The sequence below is a fragment of the Entelurus aequoreus genome, linkage group LG10 (assembly GCF_033978785.1).
Source record: "Entelurus aequoreus isolate RoL-2023_Sb linkage group LG10, RoL_Eaeq_v1.1, whole genome shotgun sequence".
In the NCBI taxonomy this organism is placed as follows: domain Eukaryota; kingdom Metazoa; phylum Chordata; class Actinopteri; order Syngnathiformes; family Syngnathidae; genus Entelurus; species Entelurus aequoreus.
Genome location: NC_084740.1, coordinates 10,680,932 through 10,694,948, shown reverse-complemented (window position 1 = coordinate 10,694,948; position 14,017 = coordinate 10,680,932). Strand labels below are relative to the sequence as shown.

Sequence of the window (14,017 nt, the reverse complement as noted above, 5' to 3'; positions counted from 1 at the left end):
CAAGAAGCAAGACAAATGGATGGATTTGTGTATTAAATGTAACTACTGAAGTAAAAAAAAAAAACACAGCAAGGTTTAAAGTACTTTTTTAACACTTAAATGTCTCAAAATTCACATTTGTGGCACTTTCTCCTATTTTAACAAAATGTTAACATTGAATATGCAATACATGTTTTACCTTTTTTCAAAATCACTAACTTATTCTGTGTGTGTGCGTGCGTGCGCTTTGACCTGTGAGAGGTGGAATTCTTCTTTACCAGGCTGGTAACCTCTTTAGTGTTCCCCACCTCGCCGTCAGTGAAGACAAAAAGCTGTGAGGAATTGACAATGGACTTAAAATTTACACCGCATCGCTGCTGTCATCAGTTCTGTCACACTGGTAATGTCAAGAAGTTGTTGGTTCAGGATTAACACTCAGAAAGCAATACATTCTCAGCGTGTTCAACATATTTTAAGTGTGTGTGTGTGTGTGTGTGTGTGTGTGTGTGTGTGTTACAGCTACAGTGAGAAGACTCTAGTAGTGCAGATGGGTGTGTAAATTACTTGTCTTGGTTGACTGGGAATGCAGGGTTGGTTGTAAATGTGTTTGAGCGGCTGAAGGATCTCTGTTCCTCCCAGGTTAGCTTGCATCTCCTTGACTTTCTTCAGAGCCTCCTCCATGGTCTTCTCACTGTATTCCACACTCGTACTGCAATCAATATACACACAAGTACATGTACTCATGCAGTGTGACTTACCAGGAATGTAATGGTAGGACAAAGGGTACTTTCTTACGGGAAGATGTGTTCAAAGCTAGATCCAAAACTGTAGATGTTGAAGTAGCAGCCCATTGGTAAGCTCTTCAGAAGCAGCAGAAGAGTATCCTGTGTGGAAGTGAAAGTCAAAGAGTGAAGGCCACCGTAGGGAAGAAGGACAAATTAATTGACCCTCTAATTACCCTGGCGCTGCTGATGCGAGTCTCACTCTTCTTGGTGTTGTTGATAGGACAATCCATACTTCCAGATCGATCTAGTACGAACACAAATTCTCCACTTGAGGCCAGTGAAGACATCACTGCCTGAGGGAACTCCGGGTACAGACTCAGCATCACGACCGCATCTCCCATCAGTGTGCCTGAAACACAATAAAAACATTCAAACACATTCAATGCATAGTTTTACATCAGTTTGTAATTAGAAGTAACTCACCAGGCTTGGCAGACACCTGACCTGCCTCCACCACAGCAGCCGGCTGGTGGGCATCCTTGTAGTAAATCAGCAGCTCAACATCCCTGTCAAACTTGTGTCCTGCAGCCAGTTTCACCTAAACCCAGTGAATAAATAAATACATAAATAGCACTTCTCAACCGTGACAAACAGTCGTCAGCGTTTACGTACAACAGCCTGGCTTTGCTCCGCGTTGAGGTACTGCAGAGGCTCTAAGGAACAGTTGGAGTCGATTTTGGAGACCTGACGAGGAGAGGACACCCGAGCAGAGAAAGACAGACTGTAGGGCACCTGAGAGGCGGGGACAGAGGTCACCTGGACGCCGCCACCTTCACTCCCTGGAAACATCGTACAATCAACAAGAACTCTGCCAAGTCTTAAATATCTACATCAGGGTTTTCCTACATTTTTCAGCCCTAATATTTGGTTTCAATATTATTAAAATACACCATGTATTCCATGACATTAGCAAATACTGTATATACACTAATAACATGAACACATATGAGATTAGCATGAATGAAAAAGGTGTTGCTAAGTGTCCTACCCTGAGGTTGGTAGCGAGGGTTGAGCACCGCAGGCAAACAAAACCTCAGCGCGTCATCCGCCTGTACAGCCAGCTCAATGATGTACTCCAGCCTGATGGAGGCGCTCTCTCCTGGAGGAAGACTGCCCACACTGAGAGAGAAGATATCCGAGCTCTGCTCACTCTCCTCCAGGAGGAAGGCCTGCTGCCCTGAGCTCAAAGCGTCGTCGTACTCCTCGCGGGCCTGGAGAGGACAAAACCTGGTTGTGGACGCTCTTTTTCAGCCATTTCGTCTTTGGGATGCAGTTATACAAGGTATCCTTGTATAACTCCTGGCTGGAGTTATACAAGGGGATACACTAGCCCCCTTCCTCTTCATCATAGTCCTTGATCATGCGCTCAGGAAGGCAATAAATGGGCGAGAGCAGGAACTTGGCTTCACGCTGACACCAAGGAAGTCGAGTCGACAACCGGCAGTGGTCCTGACAGACCTTGACTATGCGGATGACATCAGTCTGCTCTCCAACAACGTGGAACAAGCACAATAACTACTACACAGGGTAGAGCTAGAGTGCGCCAAGGTTGGCCTTAGGCTAAATGCCAAGAAAACTGAGGTCATGACCTACAACGTTCCACCAGAACATCACCCTCTGATAACAGCAGGAGGCACTGTGCTGAAAGAAGTTGAGGACTTCAAATACCTGGGCGCATGGGTCAACTCAACTGAGCAAGATCTAAAAGTGAGGAAGGCACTTGCATGGAGGGCCCTGAAAGGCATGACCAGTGTATGGAACTCCAACCTCCCCCGCCAAATCAAACTCAGCTTCTTCTATGCGACAGTTGAGTCCGTTCTCCTCTATGGCAGCGAATGCTAGACCCTGAAGCAAATCCTGGAGAGGTCTCTGGATGGTTGCTACACCAGGATGCTGCGTGCAGTGCATAACATCAACAAGAGTGCGCACGTAACTAACAGAATCCTCTACAAGGGGATACCAAGGGTGAGCGAGAAGATTGCTGTAAGGAGAATGAGACTAGCAGGACACTGCCAAAGGCATCAGGAGCTGCCAGCCAGCAAATTGGTACTGTGGGAACCAGCACATGGGCATCGGTCAAGAGGACGTCCCACACTAACATACGTGGACATACTCAAGAAGGATGCAGGAGCTCAGTGTACCAAGGAACTGGCCAAATGTATGGAGAATCGGGATGACTGGAAGCAACGATGGAAGGCTTGTCTGAGGACGACCTAGAGATGCATGCGACTCACCTCCTGTTTCTCCTTCACCTCGGCCACAATCTCAGTCTGTCCGACCTTAGCGCTGAAATGGCAGACAGCAGCATCTCCGGGCAGAGGGAAGACAAAAACAGCTTCTATGGCTTTGTCCTCCTTGTTATCATAGTGCAGAGTGGACACTACTGTGGCCACGTGGTCTTTCACCTCCAGCTCTACTTCAATGCCCTTTAAAGGAACTGAAACACACACACACACACACACACACACACACACACACACACACACACACACACATATTTAACACATTCGTAAATGAGATGGAATATCTGAACAATCAGGTTGTACGCTTACATTACAAAGGTCTTTGTAATGAATACTTTATTTTTTATTTTTGACATTCAAATCAGTACCTGGTTGTTTCTCAGCAGTTAGCAGTCCACAGCAGCACTCCATCGTGTCTCTACACGGACACACAAAATAAAATATCCACAGTCAGTTTGTTAGTGGCAATAATATAAGAATAGGTAACTTTGCAGAATATTGTGAATATTAACACATGTTCAACATAACTGCATACGCTTGGTGCAATCGTATAGCTCTTTTTTTGTGTGTGTGTTTTACTTTTGTAGCTGTATATAGAAATGGCGGCTGAAGTGGCAGCTGGTTACATTAGCTTTGTGCTTTTAATGTGTTTTATGTCCTTTGTGTTCTTTGATGTCCCCTTTTGTTTTCACGTGCTTTACCTTATTTTTTGTAGTCTTTTTGTATCTGCACTGCAACCACATAATTTCACATAAAGTCTAAAGTCTATCCTATCTTAATTATTCCATACAGTATTTATTCACATATAGTATTAACCTGCTGTGGTCACAATATGACAACAAATGACCATAGTAGAGTTACAACATTTTTTATTCAGTGAAAAAGTCACTACGTGCTTCATACTCATAAAAATAAAACAAATGGCAGATAAAGCACACAATGAATACCTGTTTATGTTTCACATAGGAAGTTCTGTCTAAATATTTTTTTATAATTGTTTCAGCTCTCTTATTGATACGCAGGCCTCGAATTTTAACTTTTTAGGGTCAAGGCAAGTGTTGCCTTAAAGGAGGGCTCATATTTTAGGGCACCAAGGCAAGTTGGAAAGGCACCAAGGCAAAAATGATTTTCTTTCGAGGCAGGGGCGCCAAAGCGCATGCGCATATATATATATATATAATAATAATAACATATATATATATATATATATATACACACATATATATATATATATATATATATATATATATATATATATATATATATATATATATATATATATATATATATATATATATATATATATATATATATATATATATATGTATTAAGTTAAAGTTCCAATGATTGTCACACACACACTAGGTGTGGCGAAATTATTATCTGCATTTGACCCATCACCCTTGATCACCCCCTGGGATGTGAGGGGAGCAGTGAGCAGCAGCGGTGGCCGCGCTCGGGAATCATGTTTGGTGATTTAACCCCCAATTCCAATATATATATATATATATATATATATATATATATATATATATATATATATATATATATATATATATATATATATATATATATATATATATATATATATATATATATATATATATATATATATATATATATATATATATATATATCAGTGACGTGCAGTCAGGGGAGGCAGGTGAGGCGGGGCCTCACGTGCCATCATGGAAAGAAAAATAATGTAAAAACAAAAAAAATTAATTAAATTGTTATATGTATCCAGTGATTATACTATAAAGTTATTTTCCATTTAACTTCACCAGTTTTAGATTATTTTTATTCAAAATCGCTGAATTTTCACATTTGCCGTTCAAATACTGAGAAGAGACTTGCGGTGAGTCACCAGCCAGTTGAGCCTCGCCATGGATTGCGCAATGACTCGGCTAACTGCTGGCCTGCTGTGCAGTGAGACCGTATTGCTATATGAATTATATTATACATTTCCATAGTTTAGTTAGCTGAGGTATATAATGTACAGTCTATTTTGTCAACAACTGTATGTGTGTAACGTATTTCTTGTGCTGAGCAATCATAAAACGGCTGCGAAGACACACTGTGTGAGGCTCGCAGTAATCCCGCCTCCTGGTGGTAGAGGGCGGTAGTGATCATAGAGATCATTCTTGCGACTACTCGGCTGCAGAAGAAGTGACAACAAGCAGCAACAGTTAGCAGCGATCGTTTATTTTTTCCTCTCGCCTGGACTATTAACATGGAGGATTACATATCTAAAATAAAACAGTTTTCTAAACTGGACTTTCAATCAAAGCAGGAGGTAATAATTAAAGGAAGATCTCCATCGAGACAGAGAGACTTTTAAAACTGAAGAAAGATAAGGAAGACTTCTATAAACAAGTTATCGATGCTTTTGTTCAGAAGGAGCAGCGCATGGACTTCATTTAGAAGTAAAGGTAAGACCATTATAACGTTTTTTTTTATTAAATGTGCTTTTTTGTGTGCTACAGTTTGTATGTGTAAAGTTAAAGTTAAATTAAAGTACCAACACGAACAATATTGTTTTTGCTCTTTTTGGCTTCTTATTAAATAACTTTTCAAAATAGATTCAATCTTGCACGTGGAAAGTTTAAGTGTGGGCTTTAGTTGATATAACACTCCCGTCAGGGGGTGCATTCTACGGCGGGGGTGCATTAATCCAGCACAACAGTGGCACATGGACTTCATTTATAAGTAAAGGTAAGACCATAATAACGTTTTTTTTATTAAATGTGCTTTTTTGTGTGCTACAGTTTGTATGTGTAAAGTTAAAGTTAAGTTAAAGTACCAATGATTGTCACACACACACTAGGTGTAATGAAATTTGTCCTCTGCATTTGACCCATCCCCTTGTTCACCCCCTGGGAGGTGAGGGGAGCAGTGGGCAGCAGCGGCGTCACGCCCGGGAATAATTTTTGGTGATTTAACCCCCAATTCCAACCCTTGATGCTGAGTGCCAAGCAGGGAAGAATGCTGGTATGAGCTTTTAATCATAACCCGTTAACTGCTGCCAATCAAATGGTGAATAAGATACTCTTTAGGGTTCATATGTTTGTAAATCTGACTGTGATGAAGTCAGTGCCTCACCAGCCATGAACCTCACCACATGTCACTAATATATGTACATATATATATATATATATATATATATATATATATACATACATACAGTATATTAGGGCTGCAACAACTAATCGATCAATCGATTAAAATCGATTAGAAAAATAGTTGGCGATTAATCTAGTCATCGATTCGTTGGATCTATGCTATGCACATGCGCAGAGGCAATTTTTTTTTTTTTTTTTTTTTATAAACCTTTATTTATAAACTGCAACATGTACAAACAGCTGAGAAACAATAATCAAAATAAGTATGGTGCCAGTATGCTGGTTTTTTTCCAATAAAATACTGGAAAGGATAGAAATGTAGTTTGTCTCTTTTATCCGATTATTACGATAATCAATTAATCGAAGTAATAATCGACAGATTAATGGATTATCAAATTAATTGTTAGTTGCAGCCCTAATATATATATATTAGGGCTGCAACAACTAATCGATTAAATTCGATTATAAAAATAGTTGGCGATTAATTTAGTCATCGATTCGTTGTATCTGTGCTATGCGCATGCGCAGAGGCAATTATTATTTTTATTTATTTTTTTTTATAAACCTTTATTTATAAACTGCAACATGTACAAGCAGCTGAGAAACAATAATCAATGGTGCCAGTATGCTGGTTTTTTTCCCAATAAAATACTGGAAAGGATAGAAATGTAGTTTGTCTCTTTTATCCGATTATTAATCGATTAATCGAAGTAATAATCAACAGATTAATCGATTATCAAATTAATCGTTAGTTGCAGCCCTAATATATTATATATATATATATATATATATATATATATATATATATATATATATATATATATATATATATATATATATATATATATATATATATATATATATATATATATATATATATATATATATATATATATATATATATATATATATAGTTGTCACTCTTAAATACTTGGGCGTAACTTTGGACAATAAACTCACCTTTGATCAACACACCACGGACATTCAAAAAAGAGGTCAACAAAGACTGTCAGCCATCCGTAAACTTAAAGGACTATACGTTGCACCTCACCTCCTGTTATTACTATACCAAAGCATCGTTCAACCCATCCTTCTGTACTGTTCCACATGTTTTTTCACCATGCTTTCTGTAACCAACCGCACCAAACTCACACGTATTACAAACACAGCAGCTTAAATCATCGGCCTACACACACCCAACATCTCAGATCTATAAACCACAGGTCCATCATTCGACTGGAAAACACAATAATCCAGGATATAACTCACCCACTACCAACAGGGCGCAGGTACAGAACTATCAAATTCCGGAGTGCCCGCCTCAGGAAAAGCCTTATCCCTGCAGCTACAGCCGCCCTAAACAGCAGGACCGGCCAACCTGTCTGACAAGCCTGTAAATGTGTTAGTCACGTATGATGTATTTTTGTTATTTTTGTTCGTGATGTGTAATGTCTATTGTTTAAATGTACGGCAGTGAAAATGAATTACCCCAACGGGGACCATACATGTGCTCAACATTTTTAAAAACTACTTATACTGAAATCCTTTTTTTTTTTAAAAACACACACATTCAAAATGTACATATGTACTACAAGTAGAAAGCTGAATGTCCATATGAAAGCAACACAAGCATTATAAACAAAGTAATATGGCAGAAACAAAGTAATACTATAAATAAATAAAAATAAATGTGAAACATTCGCAAGATGGCATCTTATGGATATAAGACGTAACTGCACTTTTTGTCCATATAGATAAAAATAGTGTTAATATATGAGGTCAAGTCTTATACATAGGACTGCACGATTATGGACAAAATAATAATTAAGATTATTTTTATCAATATTGAAATCATGATTATTAATCAATGCAGCTGAGATAAGCGCCAGCACCCCCCACGACCGCGAAAGGGACAAGCGGTAGAAAATGGATGGATGGCTTATTAATCATGACTATTCACTATGTTTGGTAAAACAGTGTTGCAGTGTGAATGCGACGCCATCATGTAATTTGTAATATCTAATAAAAATGCTCTACATTCTGCATCTATATATTTAAAGACAAATAGTTGTGTTTTTGTTCATTAATAGTATCAGCGGGTCAGATTTTTTTATTACATGATGCCTTTATCTCTAGTTTTACATTTTCATAGAGAGATTTATTTTTTAAGTTATGTACATGTACATGCTGAATCAGGACAGATCCATTGAGAGTTTGAGTACAAATATGTCAAATAGGAATTAATTATACACAATAAAACATTAACAAAATGCTATGTCACATGAATGTTTTTTTAAAGTAATTACTTTGTGGATTGAAAAAAAACCAAGTCATGTAAAAAAAAACATGGTATTTACTTTGATATCAATATACAAAAAACAAAGCAGTTTGGCTAATGAAGATAAAGTCAAATAAACAAGCTTTTTTCTTCAACAACAACCATGTACTTCAGTGCAACAGTTTGGCCTACAAAAATAAAGAGGAGTGACACCTCACATCTACAAACCCCGTTTCCATATGAGTTGGGAAATTGTGTTAGATGTAAATATAAACAGAATACAATGACTTGCAAGTCATTTTCAACCCATATTCAGTTGAATATGCTACAAAGACAACATATTTGATGTTCAAACTGATAAACTTTTTTTTTTGTTGCAAATAATCCTTAACTTTAGAATTTGATGCCAGCAAAACGTGACAAAGAAGTTGGGAAAGGTGGCAATAAATACTGATAAAGTTGAGGAATGCTCATCAAACACTTATTTGGAACATCCCACAGGTGAACAGGCAAATTGGGAACAGGTGGGTGCCATGATTGGGTATAAAAGTAGATTCCATTAAATTCTCAGTCATTCACAAACAAGGATGGGGCGAGGGTCACCACTTTGTCAACAAATGCGTGAGCAAATTGTTGAACAGTTTAAGAAAAACCTTTCTCAACCAGCTATTGCAAGGAATTTAGGGATTTCACCATCTACGGTCCATAATATCATCAAAGGGTTCAGAGAATCTGGAGAAATCACTGCAGGTAAGCAGCTAAGCCCGTGACCTTCGATCCCTCAGGCTGTACTGCCTCAACAAGCGACATCAGTGTGTAAAGGATATCACCACATGGGCTCAGGAACACTTCAGAAACCCACTGTCAGTAACTACAGTTGGTCGCTACATCTGTAAGTGCAAGTTAAAATTCTCCTATGCAAGGCGAAAACCGTTTATCAACAACACCCAGAAACGCAGTCGGCTTCGCTGGGCCTAAGCTCATCTAAGATGGACTGATACAAAGTGGAAAAGTGTTCTGTGGTCTGACGAGTCCACATTTCAAATTGTTTTTGGAAACTGTGGACGTCGTGTCCCCCGGACCAAAGAGGAAAAGAACCATCCGGATTGTTATAGGCGCAAAGTTGAAAAGCCAGCATCTGTGATGGTATGGGGGTGTATTAGTGCCCAAGACATGGGTAACTTACACATCTGAGAAGGTACATACAGGTTTTGGAGCAACATATGTTGCCACCTAAGCAACGTTACCATGGACGCCCCTGCTTATTTCAGCAAGACAATGCCAAGCCACATGTTACATCAACGTGGCTTCATAGTAAAAGAGTGCGGGTACTAGACTGGCCTGCCTGTAGTCCAGACCTGTCTCCCATTGAAAATGTGTGGCACATTATGAAGCCTAAAATACCACAACGGAGACCCCCGGACTGTTGAACAACTTAAGCTGTACATCAAGCAAAAATGGGAAATAATTCCACCTGAGAAGCTTAAAAAATATGTCTCCTCAGTTCCCAAGCGTTTACTGAGTGTTGTTAAAAGGAAAGGCCACGTAACACAGTGGTGAACATGCCCTTTCCCAACTACTTTGGCAAGTGTTGCAGCCATGAAATTTTAAGTGAATTATTATTTGCAAAAAAAAAAAAAAAGTTTATGAGTTTGAACATCAAATATCTTGTCTTTGTAGTGCATTCAATTGAATATGGGTTGAAAAGGATTAGCAAATTATTGTATTCTGTTTATATTTACATCTAACACAATTTCCCAACTCATATGGAAACGGGGTTTGTAACACACAATCTTTGTGCCTCCCGGACAACTCAGCCAGCGTTCAATTCGATGAGATGACAAAACATTTGAGCTAGTATTGATGTCATTGGAACACTAAACAAAGTTAGCAGTTAAATAAAGGACGAGTGAACATCTCAGTAAACAAACTACAAACTTTATAAACAAGTTGGGACTACGTTCCCGACACATCGCCTGCTGCATGCTAACTCTCAGTCCCAGCTTCACGTTCAAAATGAAACTGCAACATCAAATATTGTTCTCCTCCTTAATAAACACACCGCCATCATTTCTTTGGTACAGGAACTTACTGCTCCGTTTATTTTGCGCATGCTCACAATACCATTTCAGTGCACGTAGTAGGGATGTGCGTATCGATCCTGTGGTATCGATATATCGATACTCACACGCTACTCATTTGGCATCACTTTTCTGAAAAAATTATCAATATAAACCAAAAAACGGCGTGTGGGGGGTGCAAGCATCACTTTCAGATGTTTTTGGTTACTTACTTAACTTACTATGTGCTGGAACACCCCTGTACCTGGCAGAGTATAGAACTGGCCCAGTCACGTCACAGGAGACAGCGAATGAGCGTCGTCAACGTGCAACACACACACAGCCAGCCGACAGCGTTGTTACTTTTCCTGAACAGCAATCTGAGACTTCAGTAAAGTGTGACGTGTGACGACATATCTCGAGTACACTAAAGGTGTGATGGTGTCAGACATTTTTGTAGATAATTTTTCCAAGTTCATTTTCTCAGGGAACTGTCTTTCGTATGCAGGTTTATAGGACAAGGACATTATTGACTTTGCTTCAGAGAAGTGTTATACATTTACTTCCACAAAGAGGTTTGAAACATAACATTGTTATGAATAAATGTTTTTTTAAGCTTTTTCTACCAATACTTTTTTTTTTTGAGGAATAAGAAAAGTGAAAATGCGTATATTTTTGTTTATATTTAATTTATTTTTCATATTTATGTTATTTATTTTAATTTTACTTGTATTATATATTGACCATAATGAATGTGGTATAAATGGTCTGTATTTGTCTTGTGATTTGTCTTAAATAATAACAGTAGTAATAATATTTTTGACTGACAAAAATTGCCAATAAGAAATTAATGGTATCGGTATCGATGAAAATGCAAGAAAAAGTATCGGTATCGTATTGAATCCTAAAAGTGTGGTATCGCCCATCCCTAGCACGCAGGCACATGACGTCACTGCGTAAGATATTCAACATGGCTTTGCTATTTACATTATTACCGGTAAATGTGCTTATTGCTTAACAGAGTCGCCGCCATGTTTCCCCGAGCCGAACGGCTCAAGTGCGCATTCGCAGACTCTGCGGCGCTTCAATATTCAGAAAGTAAGCAATTGCCTAAAATGCATTACAAAATGACAGCTTTTCGGTAATAAAAAAAAACGGTGTTACTAAACGTCTGGGGCCGTACTTATCAAGCTTCTTAGAGTGCCATTTTACACTTAAGTCCTGAGAATTTGCGAAATTTAGTCCTACTCTCAAACTTAAGAATAAAAGCTTTTTTATCAACGTTCTTAAGTCTAAGAATCACTCCTACTCTCCACAATATTTAAGAGACCTTCAGAGGTGTCTTAAGTGGTTAGGAGTTGCCAGCAGGGGATGGCACTGAGGCGAGAGAGACGTGCGCGAACGTTCAGGGAACGGAACAATGTTTTTTTTTTTTTGATGACGAGCAGCTGATCAAACGGTATCGTTTAGACAGAGCGGATATTATTTTTGTCACAGATTTAATACTTTTCGATTCCTTGTTGATTTCTGCATGTGTCTGCAGTGGGCTAGTATATATAGAGCCACCCACACCAGTTTCAAATTAGCTGCCTAATTAATGAATTGGAAAGAAAATGTTATGACAGTAGCGTATGTGTGTGGCCGTGAGGTGAGTGACGTCAGTGAGTGTGTGGGCGATAGAAGAGAGGGAGCGGTAGCGTGAGTGCCGGCGGGGACTAGTTTGTTTTGTATTATTTTGTAGTTTATTGTCAAAATATACACTCCCATTGTCCACTTAAATATTTCCAAGATATTTCTTTATTCTTAGACAACGGATTCCCTTCCGTGATTGGTCATTTCTATGGACACAGAAATGACGTCACCTAAAATTCCGTTTACGGCACATAGTAATGTCGTAATTCAGCTCTGAGTGTGACACTTAAGATTCAGTCCTACACTTCGCTGAAAGTGTGAGTAAGACGCTTGATAACTAACTTTTAAGTGCAGCTTTCAGCGAATAATTTATTTACTCTTAAGTCAACTCTTAGCAGACTTCTTAGGAGTAATTCTAAGAAGCTTGATAAGTACGGCCCCTGGAATTTTACCGCTGTCTATCATTACACCGTTAATCGTTGCATCCCTGCTCCATTAACAAGTAAAAAGTGAAGGGCGGTCACGGCATGTTGTTGCCGTAAATGTTGGTCAATTTTAGGGCACGTTCAAAATTAAACTGAAACATCAAATATTGTTCTCCTCCTTTTGCCGTAAATGTTGGTCAATTTTAGGGCATTACAGCAAATGACAAGGGCGGTTGAATTCGCGCCCTGGATACGTTTTATTGAAAACGTCGGAACGTGACGTTTGTACTTACGAATGTTAGCGAAATGACAACAAATATGTTTCACTCCCACCAGCTTCAAATACAGTTAGCGACACAGCATTATCTAGTAAATAGAAATACAGGAAAAAAAGCATACCTCGAACCAGTCTTTCAAAGACGCGTAGTAAGGTTAGGACCAGAGACTGACACGAACATGAGTGTTTATATCAGAAGAGAAGGGAACGCCTTGCTCCTGGAGTTGTGACGTTGGCGAACGAACTGAACTTCTTGAGCGGTTCTTTTTAAGTGAACAATGCGAAACGATTCGCAGTTGGCCTGCAATGTAACTATGTTTTTTTTATGTGTGTCGGCATTTGCCCACGCATGCCTTCAACCCGACTGGCCTAGAAAATGAGTCCGAGTCAAAGTAAAGTTTGGTGTCACTTTTCTGGATGGTCGTTCTGATGAGGACATGCAAAGTAGTTCAAGGCGTACACACACCAGGTTGGGTAATACAATTACAAATTCACATTTTTATTCTCGTTTTATTTTGACAAAATGCGCTTGTGCCACAAAGTTTTGTAGGTGAGGGAAATTCCAAATAGGGACGTCAATGTCAAACTACGGGGTTTATGGCACCACCTTGTGGAGTGTTTAGAAAATATTTTAAATATATATATTTTTTATCTGTTCTGTCCAACCACTCTAGCAAATCATATTGTAATCCCTCACAGTGGAGAAGAAGTGACATAGACGAGGATGCGCTGCTCAATCGCTTTAATAACAAGCGGTAACTTTTTGGTAGTTCCAAAGTACGCTCACTACCTTCCCGACAACCCCCCCCCCCCCCCCGCACACGCACGTTCACAAACCCTTAAAGGCACAGTACACTTACACAAATATTACAGATATTACACTATCCTCCTTCAAAACCGCACTTAAAAAACACCTCCAGGCAACTTCAACCCTTGACCAACACCATCCCCCCACCACATCCCACCTCCCCGGATTGTAAATAACCAAATGTAAATAATCAAATGTATTTCTAATGTATATACTTGTTATAATGCTATCTAAACTCACTATGTTCTCTGCTCGCTGTACATATCCTACCAAGTCAGACCTACACTGTTTCAATGCCCATTTCTCTGATGATGCAATTGTTGATGACTGAAGTGTTGATATCAACCAAACCCTCCTCATCCCACCGCCCGGATTGTAAATAATGTAAATAATTCAATGTATATACTC

At 39.0% G+C, this 14,017-nt stretch overlaps 1 protein-coding gene across 7 annotated transcripts in view; it reads right to left on the bottom strand.

Moving 5' to 3' along the window:
* The window catches only part of LOC133658245 (von Willebrand factor A domain-containing protein 5A-like), a 35,224-nt gene extending 22,154 nt beyond the window's left edge, over positions 1-13,070 (bottom strand). For 4 of the 7 annotated variants that reach the window (XM_062060070.1, XM_062060075.1, XM_062060076.1 and 1 more), the window contains exons 1-10: positions 12,924-13,069; positions 3,376-3,425; positions 2,999-3,201; positions 1,753-1,975; positions 1,377-1,543; positions 1,188-1,302; positions 938-1,113; positions 775-863; positions 544-688; positions 232-311 (exon numbers count right to left, since the gene is read on the bottom strand). In XM_062060070.1, coding sequence (XP_061916054.1) covers positions 232-311; positions 544-688; positions 775-863; positions 938-1,113; positions 1,188-1,302; positions 1,377-1,543; positions 1,753-1,975; positions 2,999-3,201; positions 3,376-3,418 — 1,241 coding nt within the window. In that variant the 5' untranslated portion in view covers positions 3,419-3,425; positions 12,924-13,069. Of the gene's footprint in view, positions 1-231; positions 312-543; positions 689-774; positions 864-937; positions 1,114-1,187; positions 1,303-1,376; positions 1,544-1,752; positions 1,976-2,998; positions 3,202-3,375; positions 3,426-7,398; positions 7,470-12,923 lie in introns of those variants that run through there. The other 3 variants (XM_062060074.1, XM_062060077.1, XM_062060071.1) reach the window with 2 other exon arrangements.
* Positions 13,071-14,017: the final 947 nt, after the last annotated feature.